Below are 20562 nucleotides of genomic sequence, written 5' to 3' on the forward strand. Positions count from 1 at the left end.
GTATGTTACCTAACTTTATGTGATTACCATTATGTAAAATGATTCTATAACCTTGAAAATTTTTTAACGTTTCTAATCATAGGTATATATCTATTCTGTGATGTAGCTATTCCATTCCTAGATATATGCTCAAAACAAATGAGTGCAAATATCCAAAAAGCCACTCACAGAATGGTCAGAGTAGTTATATTCCCCAGGGAACTAAAGTGGAAATGACCCAAATGTTCACTAACAAGAGAATATGTAAATAAATGATGCTATATTTCTATAATGAAATAATATGTAGCAACAAAAATGAACTAATGACCTCAACAACACTCATAAATCTCCAAAACATTATAATGAGTGAAATCAGCTAGACACAAAATAATATATACTGTGATTTCATTTATATAATGTACAAATAATATTAAGCTAGTAAGATCAGACATAAAAGATCAGACATACTGTGTACTATGTCATTTATTTTTTAAAAAATTATCCTCACCCAAGGATATGTTTTTATTGATTTTAAAGAGAGAAGAAGGGAGAGAGAGAGCAAGAGAGAGAAACAGCAATGTCAGAGAGAAACATTGACTGTCTCGTGTAAGTGCCCTGACTGGAATCAACCCACAACCTAATTATATGGGCCCTAACTGGGAATTGAACCCACCACCTTTCGGTGTAAGGGACAACTCTCCAACCAACTGACCCAGCTGACTAGGAACATACTGGAAGTTCAAGGCAGAAAACTAATAGATACGATAGATGTAAGTCTAGAGCTAACTTGGGACAGGGAAGTATATGTATAAAATGAAACATCTTATCAAGGTGCATGTAGGGTGCTGGAATTGGCCTCTATTTTTATCTGTTGGTGGTTAATTAGATGTATAAAAAGTAAAAATGAATCAAACTGTACCTTTAAGATTTGTGCATTTTAATGTATGAAATATATATACCAGAAGACTTAAAATTTCCTAGAATTGGAAAGGGGAAATGCTCATATAATACTCAAACCATACTACATTGAAAAATTCAGTAAGAATAAAAATATATCCAATAACACAAGATAATGAAAGTTGTTGTAGGACTAATAATTATGGTCTTAGAATGCACAAAAGCAATTGAACTGGAAATTTTGTCATAATGAAGTAAACAGAAACTTAAGGTATCATTCCAATTTGCTTGAGGTGATATATTCCAATTACAATGCAGAAAATAAAGAGTACCATGCTCTGAATAACAACACCAAAAAAATCTAATGATAAAAGAGAAAAACATTAACATTTTCTATGATTTCTACAAATAATATATGATCATATAATAGAGAAAAGCTGACAATAAAATAATCATCTAGGTCTATAATTTCAGATTATCTGGACAAAGAAAGATTTGGGGAGAAATAAAACTAGCTAAAGAGCCCTCATATACAGTGTGCATAGTTTTGTTTAGAAGTTTATAACAGAAAAAAATATAGTTCAAGGCTTTTTGTTAAGATGAAGGATAATCAGTAGTAATATTAAATTACTCAAATACATAGAAAAATGCAAGGCAGCCCTGACCAGTTTGGCTCAGTGGATATAGCGTCAGCCTGCGGACTCAAGGGTCCCAGGTTCGATTCTGGTCAAGGGCATGTACCTTGGTTGCAGGCACATCCCCTGTGGGGAGTGTGCAGGAGACAGCTGATCGATGTTTCTCTCTCATTGATGTTTCTAACTCTCTATCCCTCTCCCTTCCTCTCTGTAAAAAAAATAAAAATCAATAAAATATATTTTTAAAAAATGCAAGGCATAGTCCATAAAGTTGTTGGAAACAGTAGAAATGTTAAGGATCCTTTATTTAAAAGTAAAAACAATAGATACCAGTTATAGTTAAAATAAACGTTAACACTCTTGTGAAAAACCAAAAGCATTAATTATACTTGTATAACAAGTTTTTAAAAAAATAAAATTAACCCTACTGGCGTGGCTCAGTGGTTGAGCATCGACCTGTGCACCATGAGGTCACAGGTTTGATTCCTGGTCAGGGCACATGCCCGGGTTGTGGGCGTGATCCCCAGTAGGGGGCGTGCAGGAGGCAGCTGATCCATGATTCTCTCTTATCATGGATGTTTCTATCTCTCTCCCTCTCCCTTCCTCTCTGAAATCAATAAAAATATATTTTTTAAAAAGAATATTATATGGGGGGAAAAGGAATGAGTGAAGATAAAAACACATGAAAAGGAAAGTAAAGCAGGAAGATCTATGTCCAACAAAACAGAATAAAATGGCAAAGTTCTGATGTAACAAAGGTCAATTAAAAATTATTGAAGCAAATATTTATGAAGCTTGTGCTAAATAACAAGGTATCAAACTATAGAAATAAAACACGATTATAAAGGCAAGGAAAATTTGACAGAAATACAATCATAATAGCATGCTCAGACCACTGTCAGACTATAATTTTTCAAGTTGGCTAATGACAAATATGGACAAAAGAATATTGAAAAATATAGAGAGCTGAATTGTCTACAAATACATAACATGAATTCTAAGAAAGAAAATAAATTGTATGTTTGTTTCAATCATAGTGGAAAACTAACAAATGACCATACAGCATCCCCTTTGCAAGCCTTACTACATTTTTAAAAGCAAATAGTAATAAAAAAGATTAAATAATTAAGAAAGCCTTTGAAATTTTAAAACTTAAATGTAATTTGTGAAATGACTATTTAGGACATAAGAATGTTTGCAATTTGGTGGGATTTTTAGGCAGTAGTGAAAATGAAAATACTTGATATCAACTTTAAAGTCAGAGCCAAACCCTTAATATTCCAGCTGGTTTCATACTGCACAAATTCTTTTATAGGTAGATCCTATAATATCCTTAATATTAATGTCTTTGAGTGTTCTCATTACTACAAAAGACAGTAAATATACTAAAAATGTTCTATTCTAGTTGGAAAAATACTGTATGTACCTTAAAACCCAATGAAAATAGGTTAAGTGCAAGAACCAAAAATAAAAAAAACACACACACAATTCTATCTAATAAAGAGGAAATATGCTAATTGACCATCACACCCTCATAAAGATGGCAGCACCCAGAGCCAATAAAGAGGGAATATGCTAATTGAGTGCCATGCCCTCAAAGATGGCAGCACCTACAGCCATCAGATGGTGGTGCCCAGTCCCCTCAGCCCCACCAGGGCAGCAGGTGAGTGGCACGGCCGGGCCCACCCCCAGGCAGGTCTGGCTGCTCCACTGCCTCTGGGGTCCCCCAGGGCCGGCAAGCCTCAAATGGCGGCTGCCCTGCCGCCCAGGGCCACCCGAGGCTCAGGTAACCAGGGCCAGCCAAGGCTTGCACTGCCAGCAGTGGCAGCAGCAGAGGTGTGATGGAGCATCGCCTTCCCCTGATCGCTGGGTTGCCTCCCACCCCTGAGGGCTCCTGGACTGTGAGAGGGGGCAGGCCGGGCTGAGGGACCTCCCCTCCAGTGCATGAATTTTCATGCACCGGGCCTCTGGTTGGAATATAAAAATTAGGAAGACTAGAATTGATCATGAAATAAAAATTTGAAAAATAACATTTCTAGCATAAATTTCTGACAAATTGAACTAATATAAAGAAAAAATAAACATGAAATGAAATGAAAGGTAAATGAAAGCAGATACAATAATAGATACAAGAAGTCTCTCCCTAAGGGGATTTTTAAACAGTATATACAAATGTTCCGACATTTACTCCAGAGATAATAGAAACCCTAAATGGACTGATAATCCTGGGAAATTGAATACATGACTAAAAGTTGTCTACCAAAAGGCTCCAAGCAGTATCACAAATAAATTCTTTCAAGTAACATGTTTTTTTCTTAGATGAAAAAAACCCCTACAAAAAACCCAAACATTCAGAGTTTACTTTACAGCATGTGATGTACCTGACTTTACTTATAATAGTAATAGAAGAGAAGGAAATTATGTCAATCTCAATTATACAAATATGATGCCAAAGCATTAAAATGCTTTACTATATTATATAGATACTAATACATTTTAAAAATAAGTAGAAAAATGAGTGTTACATTAAAAAATATAATATACTGTAAATGATTGGAATGTGTCTCCTGGGAAAGCAAAAATACCTAAAAAAGCTTTCAAAATGTCTTTAGTTCAGTGATTTACACACACATAGACACACATACTTACACATGGACAGTGTGACCTCAATACATGCCAAATATTTATTCAAGAAAATCAAAAGCCTAGGCCTGATAAAATCTCATCCAAATATAGAAATAAGCATGTTACTCTCATAGTCAGATATATTAGGCAGGATATGGTGCCTGTCATGCACACATTCCCGTGCCAGCTGGCCTCACCTTCCCACTGTTCCAGCTCGGAAAAGCATCGTTGAGCTGATGCCCTACATTGCTGTGTCTTGGCCAAAAAGTCTTTGCCTGGTATTAGCCGTGTTGACTAGCTCAGCCAGTGGCCTACTTCTTTTAAATAAGTGCATAGGAGAATGTTTTGAATACTGTTCAGTGAAAAAGGAATGGCAGGAACCCAGCTCAGACATGCAGAGTAAAGCACAGGTAGGTACTGACAGCAAAGAGAAAAATCATAGGGAAAATGGAAGAGAGGTATGGAACCAGAATACAATAACTTCACTTCAATTTCCTATAATTATTTACAATACAAATGACTGTTTTGTGGTCTTAATTTTTTTTAAATTTTTTTAAATTTTTATTGATTTCAGAGAGGAAGGGAGAGGGAGAGAGAGATGGAAACATCAATGATGAGAGAGAATCATTGACTGGCTGCCTCCTGCATGCCCCCTACTGGGGATTGAGCCTGCAACCCAGGCATGTGCCCTTGACCAGAATCGAACCCGGGACCTTTCAGTCCACAGGCCGACGCTCTATCCACTGAGCCAAACCAACTAGGGCTGTGGTCTTAGTTTTGTTTTTCAATCCTTGAAGCCCAAAGAAAAATATTATAAATTGTCTATCTCACTGTAACAGTCATAATAATTGTGAAACACTTGTCATTGTGAAATTCAAGAATATGACAAAGATGCCCATAACCAGTAGCATATAATTGGTCATCATTATTGTTAGCTCTGTCCAACTAAAGCAGGTCTAAGAAGAGAATAAATGTTAAACACATTCATGTCAGAATAAAGATGTTCATTGTTTGAGATGACATATTATAGCTCTGAAAATACCAAGATAATAGATTCAAGACATAAAAGAATAGAAGAGTCCAGTAAAGTAAGTAGATACATGAAAAAGGTAAAGAAAACCCAATACTTGCCACCCTCCATGCAGCACTAACAGTTTAAGCAGTACCACTTAAAGTATTTGTGCCTAAGTATAAACACAAAATGCCTATAGAAAGGACACAAAATTTCACAGGCATACATAAAGAGGATTGCATTAAAAAGTACATAAATTTTTATGAAGCTGCAAAGTTTTATTTACATAACTCCCTGCAGTTTTCTTTATGCTTAAAATGCTTCATAATTTAAAGAGAGAAACCCCACCAGCAGTGCATGAGGTTTCCACTTTCCATGAAAAACATTAAAGAATTTCCTCAAAAAAACTAAAAATAGAACTACCACATGACCCAGCAATTTCACTTCTGGGTCTCTATCACAAGGAAACAAACAACCGCCCCCCCCCCCCCCCCCGCCAATTTGAAGAGATATGTACATTTCTGTGTTCATGGCAGCATTATTTACAATAGCCAAGATATGAAAGCAACCTAGGTGTCCATCAATAGATAAATGGATAATAATAATGTGGTATATATACACAATGGAATATTACTCAGCCATAGAAAAGGAAAATCTTTCTATTTTCAACAACATACATGGAACTAGGGGGTATTATGGTAAGTAAATAACATGAGAAAAACAGACACCTATGATTTCACTTATATGTGGAATCCAAAATAAGAATAAAGAAGAAACAGACTCGTAGAAATAGAGAACAAACTCCTGCTTGCCAGAGGAGAAGAAATTGGAAAAAGAGTGAAAAAGGTGATAGGAAATAAGAGGTACAAACAATTTCCAGTTATATAATAAATAAGTCATGGGGATGTAATGCACAGCATATGGTATAAAGTCATTAATACTATATAATAAAAGCCTAATATACTAAGTGTCTGATCAGTCGTTCAACCATTCGACTGTTTGACCAGTCGCTATGATGCGCACTGACCACCAGGAAGCAGACACTCTGACCGGTAGGTTAGCTTGCTGCTGGGGTCCGGCTGAGTGGGACTTGGCAAGACGGGCCGGACCTGCCCTGGATGAATCCATGCACCGAGCCAGTTTCAGCGGATCACTGCAGGCCAGGCCAAGGGACCCCACCAGTGCACGAATCCGTGCATCGGGCCTCTAGAATTGTAATAACTTTGTACAGTATCAGATAGTTACTAGACTTATAATGGTGATCACTTCTCTAAGTATATAAATGTTGACTATATGTATACCTGAAACCAACATAATGTTGATATAAACTATATTTTAATAAAAAGAGAAAGAAACAATGTATTTTTTAATTGATAGAATGAAATAAAATCTTTTCAAATTAAAAATTGTTTAAAAAGTGAATGAATATTCAAATATGTTTTTCTTCAAAGTTAACACAAATGTTATATATTTTATTAGCAATAATTGGATATGTAAGTATCCCCCAAATGGTAAATAAATGTAAATGACAGAAATACACACACACACACACACACACAGGAGATATATATATATATATATATATATATATATATATATATATATATATATATATATAATAAAACATAATTACAATATATGGGAGTAAATGAATTAAAACAAAAATTGTGTGTACTTTATTTGAATAGATATTTTTAAATCTACCAAAAAATGTCATATTCATGCAGTATGTAAATGACTAAACTTTACTCAAAAATGAGGTGGTTTCAAAAGAATATAGCTGCAGGGGAAATTGAAAAGATTGTTAAAAATATACTATTGAGAAAGGTTCTTGCTACAGATGTTTTTAAAATTCAAAGAACTAATTCCTATATTTAAAAACAAATTGGTTCAGAGGGGAAAAAAGTGGAAACCTTTCAAATGAATTTTTCTAAATAAGCATAATGGCATAATATTAAATCCAATACGATATAATGGGAGGGTAGTGGGAAGAGGTGTGGTGAGAGACATTCTGAAACAATTAAAATAATAATTATAAACTGTCCTGCCAATGTGGCTTAGTGGTTGAGCTATCACCCATGATCCAAGAAGTCATGGTTGGATTCTGCTGGGGCACAAGCCCAAGTTGCAGGATCTATCCCCAGGAGTAGGGTGTGTGTATGTGGCAGCCAATCAATGATTCTCTCTCTTCATCTCTGTCTCTCTCTTTCTTCCTCTTTCTGAAATCAATAAAAGCATATTTTTAAAAAGAATAAAATAATAATAAACTAAATTCTTAAGTTATAAAAATAACCACTGTGGTGTATACCTTCAATTAATATAATATTAAATGTAATTAAAAATAATAAATAAAAACTATTAAAAATGAAATAAAAATAATCATAGACTACAACCAAATACAATTTATTTTAAGAATAAATGCACACTTCAAAATTATAAGGTCTATTTTAAAATCATAAGATTTGTAAAAAGCATTTGATATAACAAAGTAATCTTTTCCAAGAACATGTATGTATATACAGGTATAGTTGCATATATGTTAAAATAAATTTAGAGAAACTTCTTAAATATGAGCAATGAGGATACTGTTTAAAATGGCTCAAATGACCTGGCTGGTGTGGTTCAGTCATAGGTCAACCAGCCATAGACCTATGAACCAGAACAGTTTGATTCCTGGTTAGGGCACATGCCCGGGTTGTGGACTCAGTTCCTAGTAGGAGACATGCAGGAGTCAGTCAATCAATGATTCTCTCTCATCATTGATGTTTCTAATTCTCTCTTCCTCTCCCTTCCTTCTAAAATCAATAAAAATATCTTAAAAATCAATCAATAAATAAAATGCCTTAAGTGTAATATTATTATTAAAACCAGGAAAATACTAATGTAATTTTTATTTTTAGTATTATTTAGAAAGTCCTTGAATATAAAATATGACCAGGATAACAACACAAAAATGATAAAATAATTATTTGCATATTGTATGATTATATAGATTAGTTGGTTAAATAATGAGAAATACCTAAGAATGTTAAATAATAAAAAAGAACACAGAAGAATTAATAGGAATATATAGAAAGCATGATGGATGTAAGTTATACATAAAACCCAATAATATAATTAGATACTATAATTAACCAGTTAGTAATTCACACTAAAAAAGCATATTAATACTAGCGGTGAAAAATTTAATTGTATACAAGTATATAAATAAAATTCTCATATAAATATATAGAATATAAAATACAGAAAGTCAGTGGATAAATATTCATTTGGGATTTCATTGAAAAGCCTATCTCATACTCTACACAAAATTAAATACCATATGAATTAAATATATTTGTATATTTTATACAACTAAAGTATTAGAAACACAATATTAAAAATAATAAATCTGTTAAATTTTAAAGCAAGAAGTAAACTTAGTTTCATAAAAATTAAATACTTTTCATAAATTAAGATTAAATTAAGATTTTGGTTACCGATGGAAAGTTTTACAGAATTCCTTCCAGAATTACCACTAAAATGAGTAAAGGAATTTGTTTTTAAAGATATACAAGTGATCACATGGCGATGATAATGTAAGAGTGCAAAAGCAACAATATTGAGGAAACTGAAAAACTGATGTGATAACTGCCTTCGCTGACATGAGAGTAGTGAATCCCAAACCAGCAGTGGGTAAACTGGGACCTGACTTGTCTGTAAAGCTTCACAAGACTATGAGTTTAAGCAGCAAGTACATCTGCACAATACCCGCTAGGTACACCCATGTTGTTGCAGATGGCACGATTCCATTCTTTTTTATTGCTGAGTCATATTCCATTGTATGTATTTTTATCCATTCATCTATTCATGAACACTTAAGTTGCTTCCATATCTTGGCTATTGTAAATTATGCTGCAATGAACATATGGCTATATATGTATTTTTGACTTAGTATTTCTTTGGATAAATGCCCAGAAGTGGAGTTGCTGGGTCCTTCTTTGTCTCATTATAGCCTTTGTTTTAAAGTCTATTTTGTCTGGTCTAAGTATTGCTACCCCAGCTTTTTTGTTTTATTTTTCATGAAATATCTTTTTACATTCCTTTATTTCCAATCTGTGTGTGTGTTGATCTGAAGTAAGTCTCTTATATACAGGATATATAAGGGTCTTGTTTCTTTTTATTAATTGAATTTATTGGGGTGACATTAGTTAACAAAATTATACAGGTTTGGACAAGAACGCTAAGAAATCCTTAGATATCCAGATTATTTTGCCTAGCCTGACCCTCTTCAGTATTTTGCCCTTCAGATTTCAGCTTCCTCTGCTTCTCAGATCTCTGATCTCTGGCTCCTCCTAAGCTTTTGTTAAGCTCTCATTCCTGGCACCATTGCCCAGACTTTCTCCATCCGGAAACCATGGTGATTGTTAAGGCTCACCTCACTTGGTTTATCTTCCCTCAGGATTATAGTCCATGCTACCTGTTGTCCAATGTCTGAAAACTGTGGCTTTATATATTTTGCTCTTTTTTTTTGGTTTACAATGAGAGTAAACCAAAAAATCCAATAATATTTGATTATTGCTAGAAGTAAAAGTTTTCTGCCCTCTGCAATTCTTGTTGGACCAGGCTTGCAATCATGCTGGTTTAATCATTAATAAGTTAATTAATTTTGATACTTTGTATGAGTCATGTTTTTAAATTTTTGAAAAATAAACTCCTACAAAGTGTAAAATAGTATTGTAGTTATATTTTGCTGAAGTTGTGATTAGCCATTATCTCTTAAGAAAATATATATAAATATTCATGGGTAAAATAATATGAAATGTGGGATATACTTTAATGTCATCTATAGAAGGGCTAAAAGGTGGGGAAGAAGAAATAAAAATGTCATATGTAGATAATTGTTGAAACACGTGATCAATGTTGAGCTGGCTGATCAATTTGTGGGGTCATTATTCCATTTTTTGAGAGAATTTCTACTATAAAAAGACATAAAGTCAGGTAGAGAGATTGGGAGAAAGAGACCAAGGGATTGAGAACAATGAACCCTTATTTATACTTCAAATTTGTGATAGTGAGATTCAAAGAAATTATACTGTATAAAAGAGAATGATAATATATTGAATTTTAAAAACTGGAACAGCCCAAAGACTGCTTTCATCTAATTGCCATTTGCTGCTACACTGCATGAAATGAGGCACCCTTTCTGCAGGGCCTAATTGGTTCTGGAAACATTAATGGTTCTGAGTGATACTGATACCATTGCAATTAACCCAGTTATTAATACTAGGAAAGAAGCAAAGGGAAGGCCAAGTATTAAGGCATGTTATTTAGATAGCTTCACCAGGAAGCTAAGCTTTACACTCTCCAGGGAGCCACCAGTCCATTCCCAGCAGATCTGTGGGGAAGGGGACTGAACAGGGGGGAACAGATGCATGCCCAGTGAAGTTGGAGGGACAGCGAAGGTGCTTGCTGGCAATCACACCTGGGAATGGGTCATTAGCCAGAATAGGCGTGGCTACTGAAAGGCGAAGCAATTTGAGATATTTTATCCCCTAAACTGCGGCTCTCGAGCCACATGCGGCTCTTTGGCCCCTTGAGTGTGGCTCTTCCTAAGCCTTAGGAGTACCCTAATTAAGTTAATAACAATGTACCTACCTATATAGTTTAAGTTAAGAAATTTCAATCGTTGTACTGTTGATATTTGGCTCTGCTGACTAATGAGTTTGCCGGCCACTGCAAATGAAGGCATTCACTCTCTTGGTTCTCTTGGGACTCGTGTTGCAGGCGGAATACTCTCTTGGCTCCCCTGCATTTGCCCACATGGCCCATGGCCAAGTGGGCCCGACAAACAATGGACGGATGCATTGTAATTAGCCTGATGCAGTACTGGACCTGCTGCAACATGGAATGGAACTGGCTTTGCTTCTAGCTCTACTGAAACCCCAATTACACTTCTTCCAGAACTTGGACTAAGGGAAATGGGGCTTTGGAAACCCAGGGGTGTAATTCCAGGCAAATAAAAATCACTCATTCTTATGATATCTCAAGAAAACTGTTTTTCTTGAGATATCATAAGGACTCAATTGTCAACACTCACTGAGAAAAGGGATACCTCAACTTCCCCAATGACAATATTAAACCTCACAGCACACAGGGGTAAAAGCCTCCATTCACCCTTGAGTAATGGGTTACTGGCTTCTTACAAAATTCAGTATCAATTTAGCAGAAGCAACCAAAACTTTCACTTCAGTATGCATAAAATTTTAATCGTTCTCCTCCGGCTTTTAGTTGGGAGCCAAAGAACAGCTCGAGGCAGCTTGGTCATGCTCCAGACTGTGAGGATACCTTGATGAAGAGCCTGCAGCTGAGCACTAGTAGTGAACATTGGGGAAATTTGCTTCCCTGGAAACATAACTTCTAGGGATACATAAGGTACTGAAAATGCTGAGTCATCAGTAATGGAAGTCATTGCTGATGGCATTTACCAAAAATAACACCAGAACACCATGAAAAAAGGTATTTTTCTTAACCTCAACTGCTTAACTCTTGAGCATGTATCAGAAAACGAGTGCATTTTTCTTTCTCTTCTAAAGAAGTGTCACTACTTGCAGGAGTAATGGCAGTGTGTATCTGCTGATATATACCCGCATCAGCTTTCACTAGAGTACCCTGCACTCATAAAGAGCTGGAGAAAAATATATAAATAAGATGTGTTTTGAAAGCACACTACTAAGTCTATGATAGAATTCAGATTTGATTATACCGAAGCAGTATGTAGTCTTCCTTCCTGATCCTTCTTTAGAGACTGTCCTGTGATAATGCAAAGATCCGAGCCACTGTTTGACCAGGAGGCTGTGCTTGAACCACTGTGCATTGAATTTCCATTTCCCGCAGTGTAAGGGGATGGTGGCTATTGTTCTAGCCAGCCTTGATGCATTCAGCTTCAAGTGAATCAATACAAGTTCAAATGGGTTTGCTAAACTTGAGTCCTCTTTCTGGAGAGGAATTCCAAAAGCTTGCTTCTGTAAAATATGTATCAGTTTGGTAATTCCTCTCCAAGATCCTCTTTGCTTTTTTCTATTAATATGATTGATTAAGATATTCCTTTGTCAAGTTTCCAAGGAGAGTCATAAATAGAAAATCTGTATTATTTATAGGAAACTTTCTGCAGGGATTGGTGGCATAAATGAAGAGAACCATATATTTGTTCAGATATATCAGGGGCTGAACATTGTCTGAAATCAGAAATTGATAAACGTCTCCTGAAGAATATATAATTCTATGAATTCTCATGAACATAATTTTGAAGTATGAAAAATAAAGATGAAAAATAAAGATAAAAACTAAAAAAATTAGGTAGAGAAAATAGGAATCAAGGGTGACAAACAATAAACTGTTAAATATATACATTTGTATATTTGTACATATGTGTATAGATACTTATACACATGTGTATTTATACACAAGTATTTAAAGAATAAACACTATTGCAAGGGTTTTTGATGTACAAATTCCATGTTTCCTTTTACATTAAAGCATGCTAGAAAAGTGAGTATTTAAGTAAAAAAATAAATTTTACATATGTACTGGGTGTCCCAAAAATGTATACACATTTTGAATAATTATAATAATTCCAATGGGTTAAATCTGGAAAGAAAAAAAAAAACATCAATTGAACTTTCAGCTGTTAGAGTATGTATATAAATTTTTGGGACACCCTGTATATGTATATATATTATGACAGTAAGAACGTGAAAATCATGGTTTTCCTTTTTCTTCAAAGTTTGCCTTGAACTGTGTTTTTCCTTGACCCATTTAGTCCCCAGTTCTTCCCAATACAGATAAAATGGTCCTGATACAATTTTTAGTGCCTTTGTCTTCTTTGCTCTTTGGTATGGCTTGCAATTAGGAGTACGTTGGTCAGTAACCCATTCAAAGTTAGCTTTCTGATGCCTTACTTTTGGGGACTACTCTTAAATTAGGCATAAGACATTTTCTAGCAAAGGAGGTAACATATCACTTCTTTAAGATCAAGTAATAACTCATTTTGTGTGGGGGAAGGAATATTCATTACATGGCTTAGAAAATGTATGGCCACCTGTCTTCTGTTTCCCAGCCAATGGAAACAATGATTTGCAGCTTTTAAAACAAACTTGTATTAAATTATACTCTGTGCTGTTCACTTTATATGTATTTTCTCAATCATTAAAACAAACAAACAAACAAACAAAAAACAAACAAACAAACAAAACAAAACAGGAAAAAGCAGCTGTCGTTGTTATTTTCCTTAAAAGGAAACTGTAGCTCAGAGACTTAAGTAGCTTGGCCACAATCACACAGCCAAGTGTTCCAGGACATTAGACCACATCCTTTCATGAGTCCTTCCTTCCCTTACTTGGCAATCTATTCAAATGAGGTAGGTTATTCAATTTGAAAAATCTTAACTTCACGAATCCATAACCAAAGTAAAGCAAAAAAGCAGGTAACAGAGTTGATAGGCTATAATATTCTCAAGGACAGGAAGGGTAACTTCTATTTCCTTTGTAGAGATTAGAAATGTATAGGGTGTGGCAAAAGTATGTTTACAATTGTTCTTATGGAAAATAATACAATAATTAATAAATAATTATACAATAATAAAGTCGGTACTCACAACTGTAAACCTACTTTTGTCCCACCCTATATAGACTACCTGGGCTTATATAGTCACTGTGCCTTTTACTAGCACAAAAAAGCAACAGGTCACTAACCCCTCTCTAAGACTTAGTTTATTCATCTATACATTGGAGGAGTAATAGTATGTATTTAATAGTGACACTGTGCAGATTAAATGGGATAATAAGTAAATGCTGAATACATTGTCTAGCACATGGAAAGCATCTGTAAATATAAGCTAAGTTTCCACAATATTGTCATTAAAGCGATACTGAGAAAGAACATGACTAGAATGTAATGACCAAGAGACTTGTGACCCAAAGGGTGTTTTCCAAAGTGGCTGAATTAGCCTCACCTGGAAACCTGTTAGAAATGCAAATTGACGGGCTCTACCCCAGACCTACCAAATTGCAATCTCTGGGATGGAGCATAAAAAGAGAAATATAGATATATTTTTATCTCAGAAATATTCTGCATTTTTTAAAATTTATTTTTGTTTTGTTTTTTGTTTGTTAAGTGTTTGGTTTTAAAGAACTGCCCCGGGAAGAAAACAAAGGAGAGTAAACAACACAACACAGTGAATTGGTTCCATTAACGTACGTCACACTGCAGACTATCGAAAGAGAATGTGGTAGAATAATGGCCAATATTGCACTGTGATTCAACACAGTATAGAGAGCAATTACACAATAATTGTTTCTATTTTTTTCTCAGAAAATGCACATTAATGTGCTAATTACACTTTAGTCATAAAGATCCCGCTTGCTAACTTTGCCATTATCATGATCATGATCACTGCCAAGTACTGTTTAAGCATCTATGATGTTGGCGCATTATGCTAAGATGTGGCAATTTATTAAAATTATGCAACATATATAGAGATATAAGTTGTGAGTACTAATTAACATTTTTCCACTTTAAAGTCTTTATTTATACTAGAGAATGAGGGACATCTGAGGAAGAACATGCTCTGTCAGACCTGAGTGACCATGGATAATGTCTAGCATCAGAACATAGTGTTGTTTAACTCCAGCACAATGTTGTTTACTGAAGATGCGCTCAATGAAAGTTGTTGTTGCTGTTGTCATAACTATTATTGTTATTGCTTTTACATTATTATTATTATTATCATTATTACTACATATCTTCAAAGATATATAAGCAGGTGAAGGACAACCCCATGGTGACAAGCAAGTACCTATGTCATCTTCCAGATGCACAAAAGGAGGTTAAAATATTTTCTCTGTCTCCAATTAACAAACACTCAAAAAATAGAGTGACTGTGTTTAGAAAAGCAAGCCTTAAAGAAAAGTGTCCCTTAGAAACCCAAAGAAGCAAGCACACAACGCCAGTCACCACGACACTGCCAAAACACTCCTCCAGCAAACATTTTCACTTAGTAGTCAGCACTTTGACTTAAGAGGGCAACATTTTCATTGCAAAGTGCTCACAGCTTAATGGATTCTGCTGTGAGCAAATTAGAAAAAAAGAAGTGAGAGAAATCACGGCCTCTACATTTAATTAAACTTCTTCAGGTTGTTAATTCTTCTGCAAGTTGATTAATAAAAAGTGTAGGCTACCACACTTTCTAAACTGTGATTATATGTACTCAGTCATGGTATAATCATACAGATTATTATAACTTGCTAAAATAACTCACTCTGTTCTTTAAAAAATGTTGCATCTTAAAGCAAGAGAAATATTGAGTCTAAATCTACCTCAATTCTTCTAAGAGAAGTGAACCGAGGTTGTGAGAGCAAAGGCTCTGGCTTCCTCAGAGAGAATAGGTTCATGCCCAGCTGCATCACTTAGTCACTGTGGACCCTTGTGTAAGCTACTTAGCCTGCCTGCGGATCAGTTTCTTCATCTGTACAATGGACTTCATGTGTATGAAGATTTTATATAAGCTTTCCACAAACATCAGTACCACCACTGAATTCAAAGATCCTACTTTCCTTCCTCATATTTGGACCCATATAATATGTTCCTTATCCTAATTTTATTTTTCAGTGCTTTAGGCAGAAATATAAGTCTAATACAACACTGAAATTTATCTTCTGAGACTATTAAAGTGAACCACATTACTTGAAGAATATTCATTTTGGCATATTTGGTTATGTTTTCATTTTTTTTAAAAGAACAATGAAGGCTAATTCTTTGGACGTCAAAACAGGTTTGTTTTTGTTAAGTTCTGGGAAAATATGGCCAAAGAACACCACATCTTCGGGAACAACAGCAAAAGACAAAAACAGATCATCACTAACAGAAGCTAAATTACACAGCGGACTTGAGCTCCTAAGATAAAATTGATTCTGCCACGATAAAAATGGAACAGGACCAAGAGATGACAATGAGAATCGTTTGAGGACTTGAGAGACCACTTTAACAATGGGAGTGCGTTCGAATCCTAGCATCATCATTATAGGCTCATTTTCCCTGTTCGGTTCCCTTGATAAATGCCTAAAAAGAGGCACTGGCATTTTAAATTGCTCAGTCTTTATAGCTGAAGTCTCTTTTTCTTTTCCTTTCTTAGGCAACAATATTTTCCTCCAGGACTAGAAGAATGGTTTTGAGAGCAGCACTGTGGCCATCTAGCGCAGGCCGCACCGTGGGATTAGGGCCCTGGCAGGGGAAAGAGTTACCTGTGGGCACTTGCTCCAGGTTCCCCACTCGGACATGACGCATTCACTGGGGCACAGAAGGGAGCAGGGCTGGGTTTCTGGGGGCATCTCGTCCTGGTTGCAGAGGCTGCTATTTACTGCCCCACCTTCACTGGAGGCCGTGTTCACACATCTGTGAGGCAAGACCACAACATAATGTGATTACTTCAAACAGTAGAGAGTACATTTAAAATAGTCATGAGGTATCATACTTACTCCTCAAACATAACATAAAATGAGCATAGAAACCAGGAAAAAAATTCCAGTGGGCCTTCACGGAGTGATAACTCTGTGCTGAGCCCTTTATTCCGCAGAGCAGGAAAGATAAACAGGGACCAGAGATAACTACTGTCCTTGAACACCTCTCACTCTAAAGAGACCTACAATATGTTTGCTCAGGTCCAGCACAGAGTGAATTTTCTTTTTATTGTAGCAAAGCTTGAAGGTGCTCCTTTTCAGAATGAACCCATCACTTTGTAATAGCCAGGACCTCTGGTTGCCATGAGTCCCTCAAACCTTCCCTAGACTTCTATCTCTTATCATATCACCTACGCCCCCCTAATCTGTGTCCAACACATTTAAGGTCAGGACAAAGTAAAGTGAATATTAATTGAACATGTTTTTCTTTTAGGTGTTTTCTGTAAATCAATAGGAAGTTTTGATGCCATAAACCAGGGGTCCTCAAACTAAGGCCCGCGGGCCACATGCAAATACAAATATTGTATTTGTTCCCATTTTGTTTTTTTACTTCAAAATAAGATATGTGCAGTGTGCACAGGAATTTGTTCATAGTTTTTTTAAACTATAGTCTGGCCCTCCAACAGTCTGAGGGACAGTGAACTGGCCCTCTGTTTAAAAAGTTTGAGGACCCCTGCCATAAACCAAAGGACAATGAGCAAGCATTTTTGTGCACAAGATACAGATGCACACATTATAGTTGTTTGGACTCCCTGGTGTCGGGCTCTGAGATAAATGCTGGTGAAAGTTAAATAAATGATCATGATGTTGATACCATCAAATGAAAACCCAAGTCTTATACCACTATATACATCCACCAGAATGACTTAAATAAAAACAAAAAATATATATATATCAAAACGTTGGTAAGAATGTGGAGAAATTTTTACTCTTCTAACTCTGCTAGTTGGAGCACAAACTCTTTGGTAAATTAGGTGACAGTATCTACTAAAACTAAACATACACATACAGTGTATTCCAACAATCTCAATTTTATATTCCTCTGCAAAACAAATGTGGAAAAACATGCACCATACTATGACTGAAAATGTTCATGACACCACTATTCATAATCAGCCAAACTAGAAACAGTTCACCTAGACCCGTGGTCAGCAAACTGCAGCTCGTGAGCCACATGCAGCTCTTTGGCCCCTTGAGTGTGGCTCTTCTTAAGCCTTAGGAGTACCCTAATTAAGTTAATAGCAATGTACCTACCTATATAGTTTAAGTTTTAAAAATTTGGCTCTCAAAAGAAATTTCAATCGTTGTACTCTTGATATTTGGCTCTGTTGACTAATGAGTTTGCCGACCACTGACCTAGACTATGCAACCAGCAACATAAAGTAAATACATTGTGATAAATTAACACAATTACATGCTATACAGTGGTGAGAATGCATGAACTAGGGTTGCATATAGGAGTATGGGTAAAGCTTATAAATATAATATTAAACAAAAGAAGCTAGACACAAAAGAACCTTCTTTATAATACCATTCATATAAAGTGAAATGGACAATACTCTTCTGTGGTCTCAGAAGTCAGAATAGTGATTACATTTGGGGTTACTGACTGACAGGGGCTTAGGTGGTCCTGGTAGTATCTTGTGTCTTGGTCTCTGGGCAGTTACAAAAGTGTGTTCACATTATGAAAAGTAATCAAGCTATGCCTCTATGATGTGATCTTTCTCTGTATTTATATTATACTAGAAGCCCAGTGCATGAAATTTGGAGGGGGGGGGGGTGTACCTCAGCTCAGCCTGTACCCTCTCCAATCTGAGACCTCTTGAGGGATGTCCTAATGCTGGTAGGATCGGTCCTACACGGGCAGTCGGACATCCCTCTCACAATCCAGGACTGCTGACTCCCAACCATTTGCCTGCCTGCCTGCCAGATTTCCCCTAACTGCTTCTGCCTGCCAGTCTGATCAACCCCTAACCCAGCCGTGGGCAAACTGTGGCCCGCGGGCCGGATCCGGCCCATTTGAAATGAATAAAACTATTGGAAAAAAAAGACCGTACCCTTTTATGTAATGATGTTTACTTTGAATTTATATTAGTTCACACAAACACTCCATCCATGCTTTTGTTCCGGCCCTCCGGTCCAGTTTAGGAACCCATTGTGGCCCTCGAGTCAACCCACCCCTGCCCTAACCACTCCCCAGCCAGCCTGATTGACGCCTAACTGCTCCCATGCCAGCCCAATTGCCCCTAACTGTCCTCCTCTGCTGGCCCGATTGCTCCTGTCCTTCCCTGCCAGCCTGGTCCCCCCGCAACTGCCCTCCCCTGCAGGCCTGGTCCTTCCCAACTGCCCTGCCCTGCCCTGCTGGCCTGATAGCCCACAATTGTCCTCCCCTGCCGGTCATCTTGTGCTGGCCATTTTGTGTCCACATGGGTGTGGCCATCTTGTGTGTTGGAGTAATGGTCAATTTTCATATTACTCTTTTATTAGATGGGACTAGAGGCCTGGTGCATGAAATTCATGTACTTGGCGGGGGAGGGGGGGTGGAGGTGTCCCTCAGCTCGGCCTGTGCTCTCTTGCAGTCCAGGGAACGGGCCTAAGTCGTCAATTGGACATCCTTGCTGCCACAAAGGCAGGAGAGGCTCCCACCACCACAGCTGCACTCGCCAGCAGTGAGCCTGGCTTTTGGCTGAGCAGCATTCCCCCTGTGGGAGCGCACTGACCCCCAGGGGACAGTTCCTGAGTTGAGAATCCGACCCCTGGTGATCAGTGCATGTCATAGCGACCGGTCATTCTGCCATTTGGTCGATTTGCATATTAGCCTTTTATGATATAGGCTATCAATTAGATTATTTTAAAAGTATTTTCTCAAAAGTATTTAATAACGGCTTGGTATGTACAGGCTCTTTTGCTAGGTGTTGGTATAAAATGTTATTCTTTGTTAGTAATAATTCACTTAGTAAATATTTTTAAGGGTTTACAGTGCACCAGGCCCTTGCCTGGATGCTGGTGCACACAACTGAAACAATGACAGGCAGGATCTTTATTGTTACCAATATGTTCTTGGAGTGATAATGATCAGAGTAAAGGTGAAGGTGACCATGATGATGGGATAAAAGGTGCCATTTGCTGGCCTGGGTATTTCAGACACAAGGCCACAGCCATGGAGAAAACACCTTAAGGGGGGTGTGCAGGAGAGCTTTTGGTACTCCCCACATCATGCTGTGCTGAAGTGATTTGTTCTACATAGTAGGAGTCTTTTTACATATATATATTAATAATTGTTTAAAATTTTAGGAAAATTGTAGTCAGTCACTAGGCACAAAATAAAATAAACTTTAGTAGGTGCTAAGTAATGGGAAAGCAATGCATAAAGGAGGGTAGGAGAAAACAGCAGACAGAGAGAAGACATAAGTATGTAATGATTTCCTATATAGGGAGGCATGGTACAGAGTTATCCTTAGACTTTAATTTATCCTGCAGTAACAGTCAATAGTGGAAGGAGGGACCACAAGGTGGCTTTTTTCTCTTTCCCTGGACAAATTTAAAGCTGGAAATTGCTTTGCATTTTGACCACATATTCTCAGCTGATGTCCTTTTATCATTTCACTGAGAAGAAGAGGTAAGCCTACTTCTGGTCAATGGTGACTACTTGAAGTTATGCATCAGTCTTTTTTCATCTCAATATGCCACAAAAACAATATCAGAATAATTTGTTACACACACACACCACACACACACCAAGAGGGAGGGAAAAGGCATTACCCTTTGAGGACAAAGAACAAGAAGACAAAGGCAACAAAAGGAAAATGGATGGGCTAGTGCTAACTGCCTTATCACACCAGGAAAGCTGAATACGAATTCTTCAAGGAAAAACAAGAAAGTACCTCCATTTACACCACAGAACACATGAGCTATTTGG

The 20562-nt window shown here is 36.7% G+C and overlaps 1 protein-coding gene across 1 annotated transcript in view; it reads right to left on the reverse strand.

The window, feature by feature from the left end:
• Positions 1 to 15793: 15793 nt before the first annotated feature.
• LOC308521996 (thrombospondin type-1 domain-containing protein 7B-like) overlaps positions 15794 to 20562 on the reverse strand; it is a 291166-nt gene continuing 286397 nt past the window's right edge. The window contains exon 9 of the mRNA XM_081095199.1: positions 15794 to 16578. Coding sequence (XP_080951325.1) covers positions 16377 to 16578 — 202 coding nt within the window. The 3' untranslated portion in view covers positions 15794 to 16376. The remainder of the gene's footprint in view (positions 16579 to 20562) is intronic.

The sequence above is a fragment of the Myotis nattereri genome (genome assembly GCF_964212035.1).
Source record: "Myotis nattereri genome assembly, chromosome: 7".
NCBI lineage: Eukaryota > Metazoa > Chordata > Mammalia > Chiroptera > Vespertilionidae > Myotis > Myotis nattereri.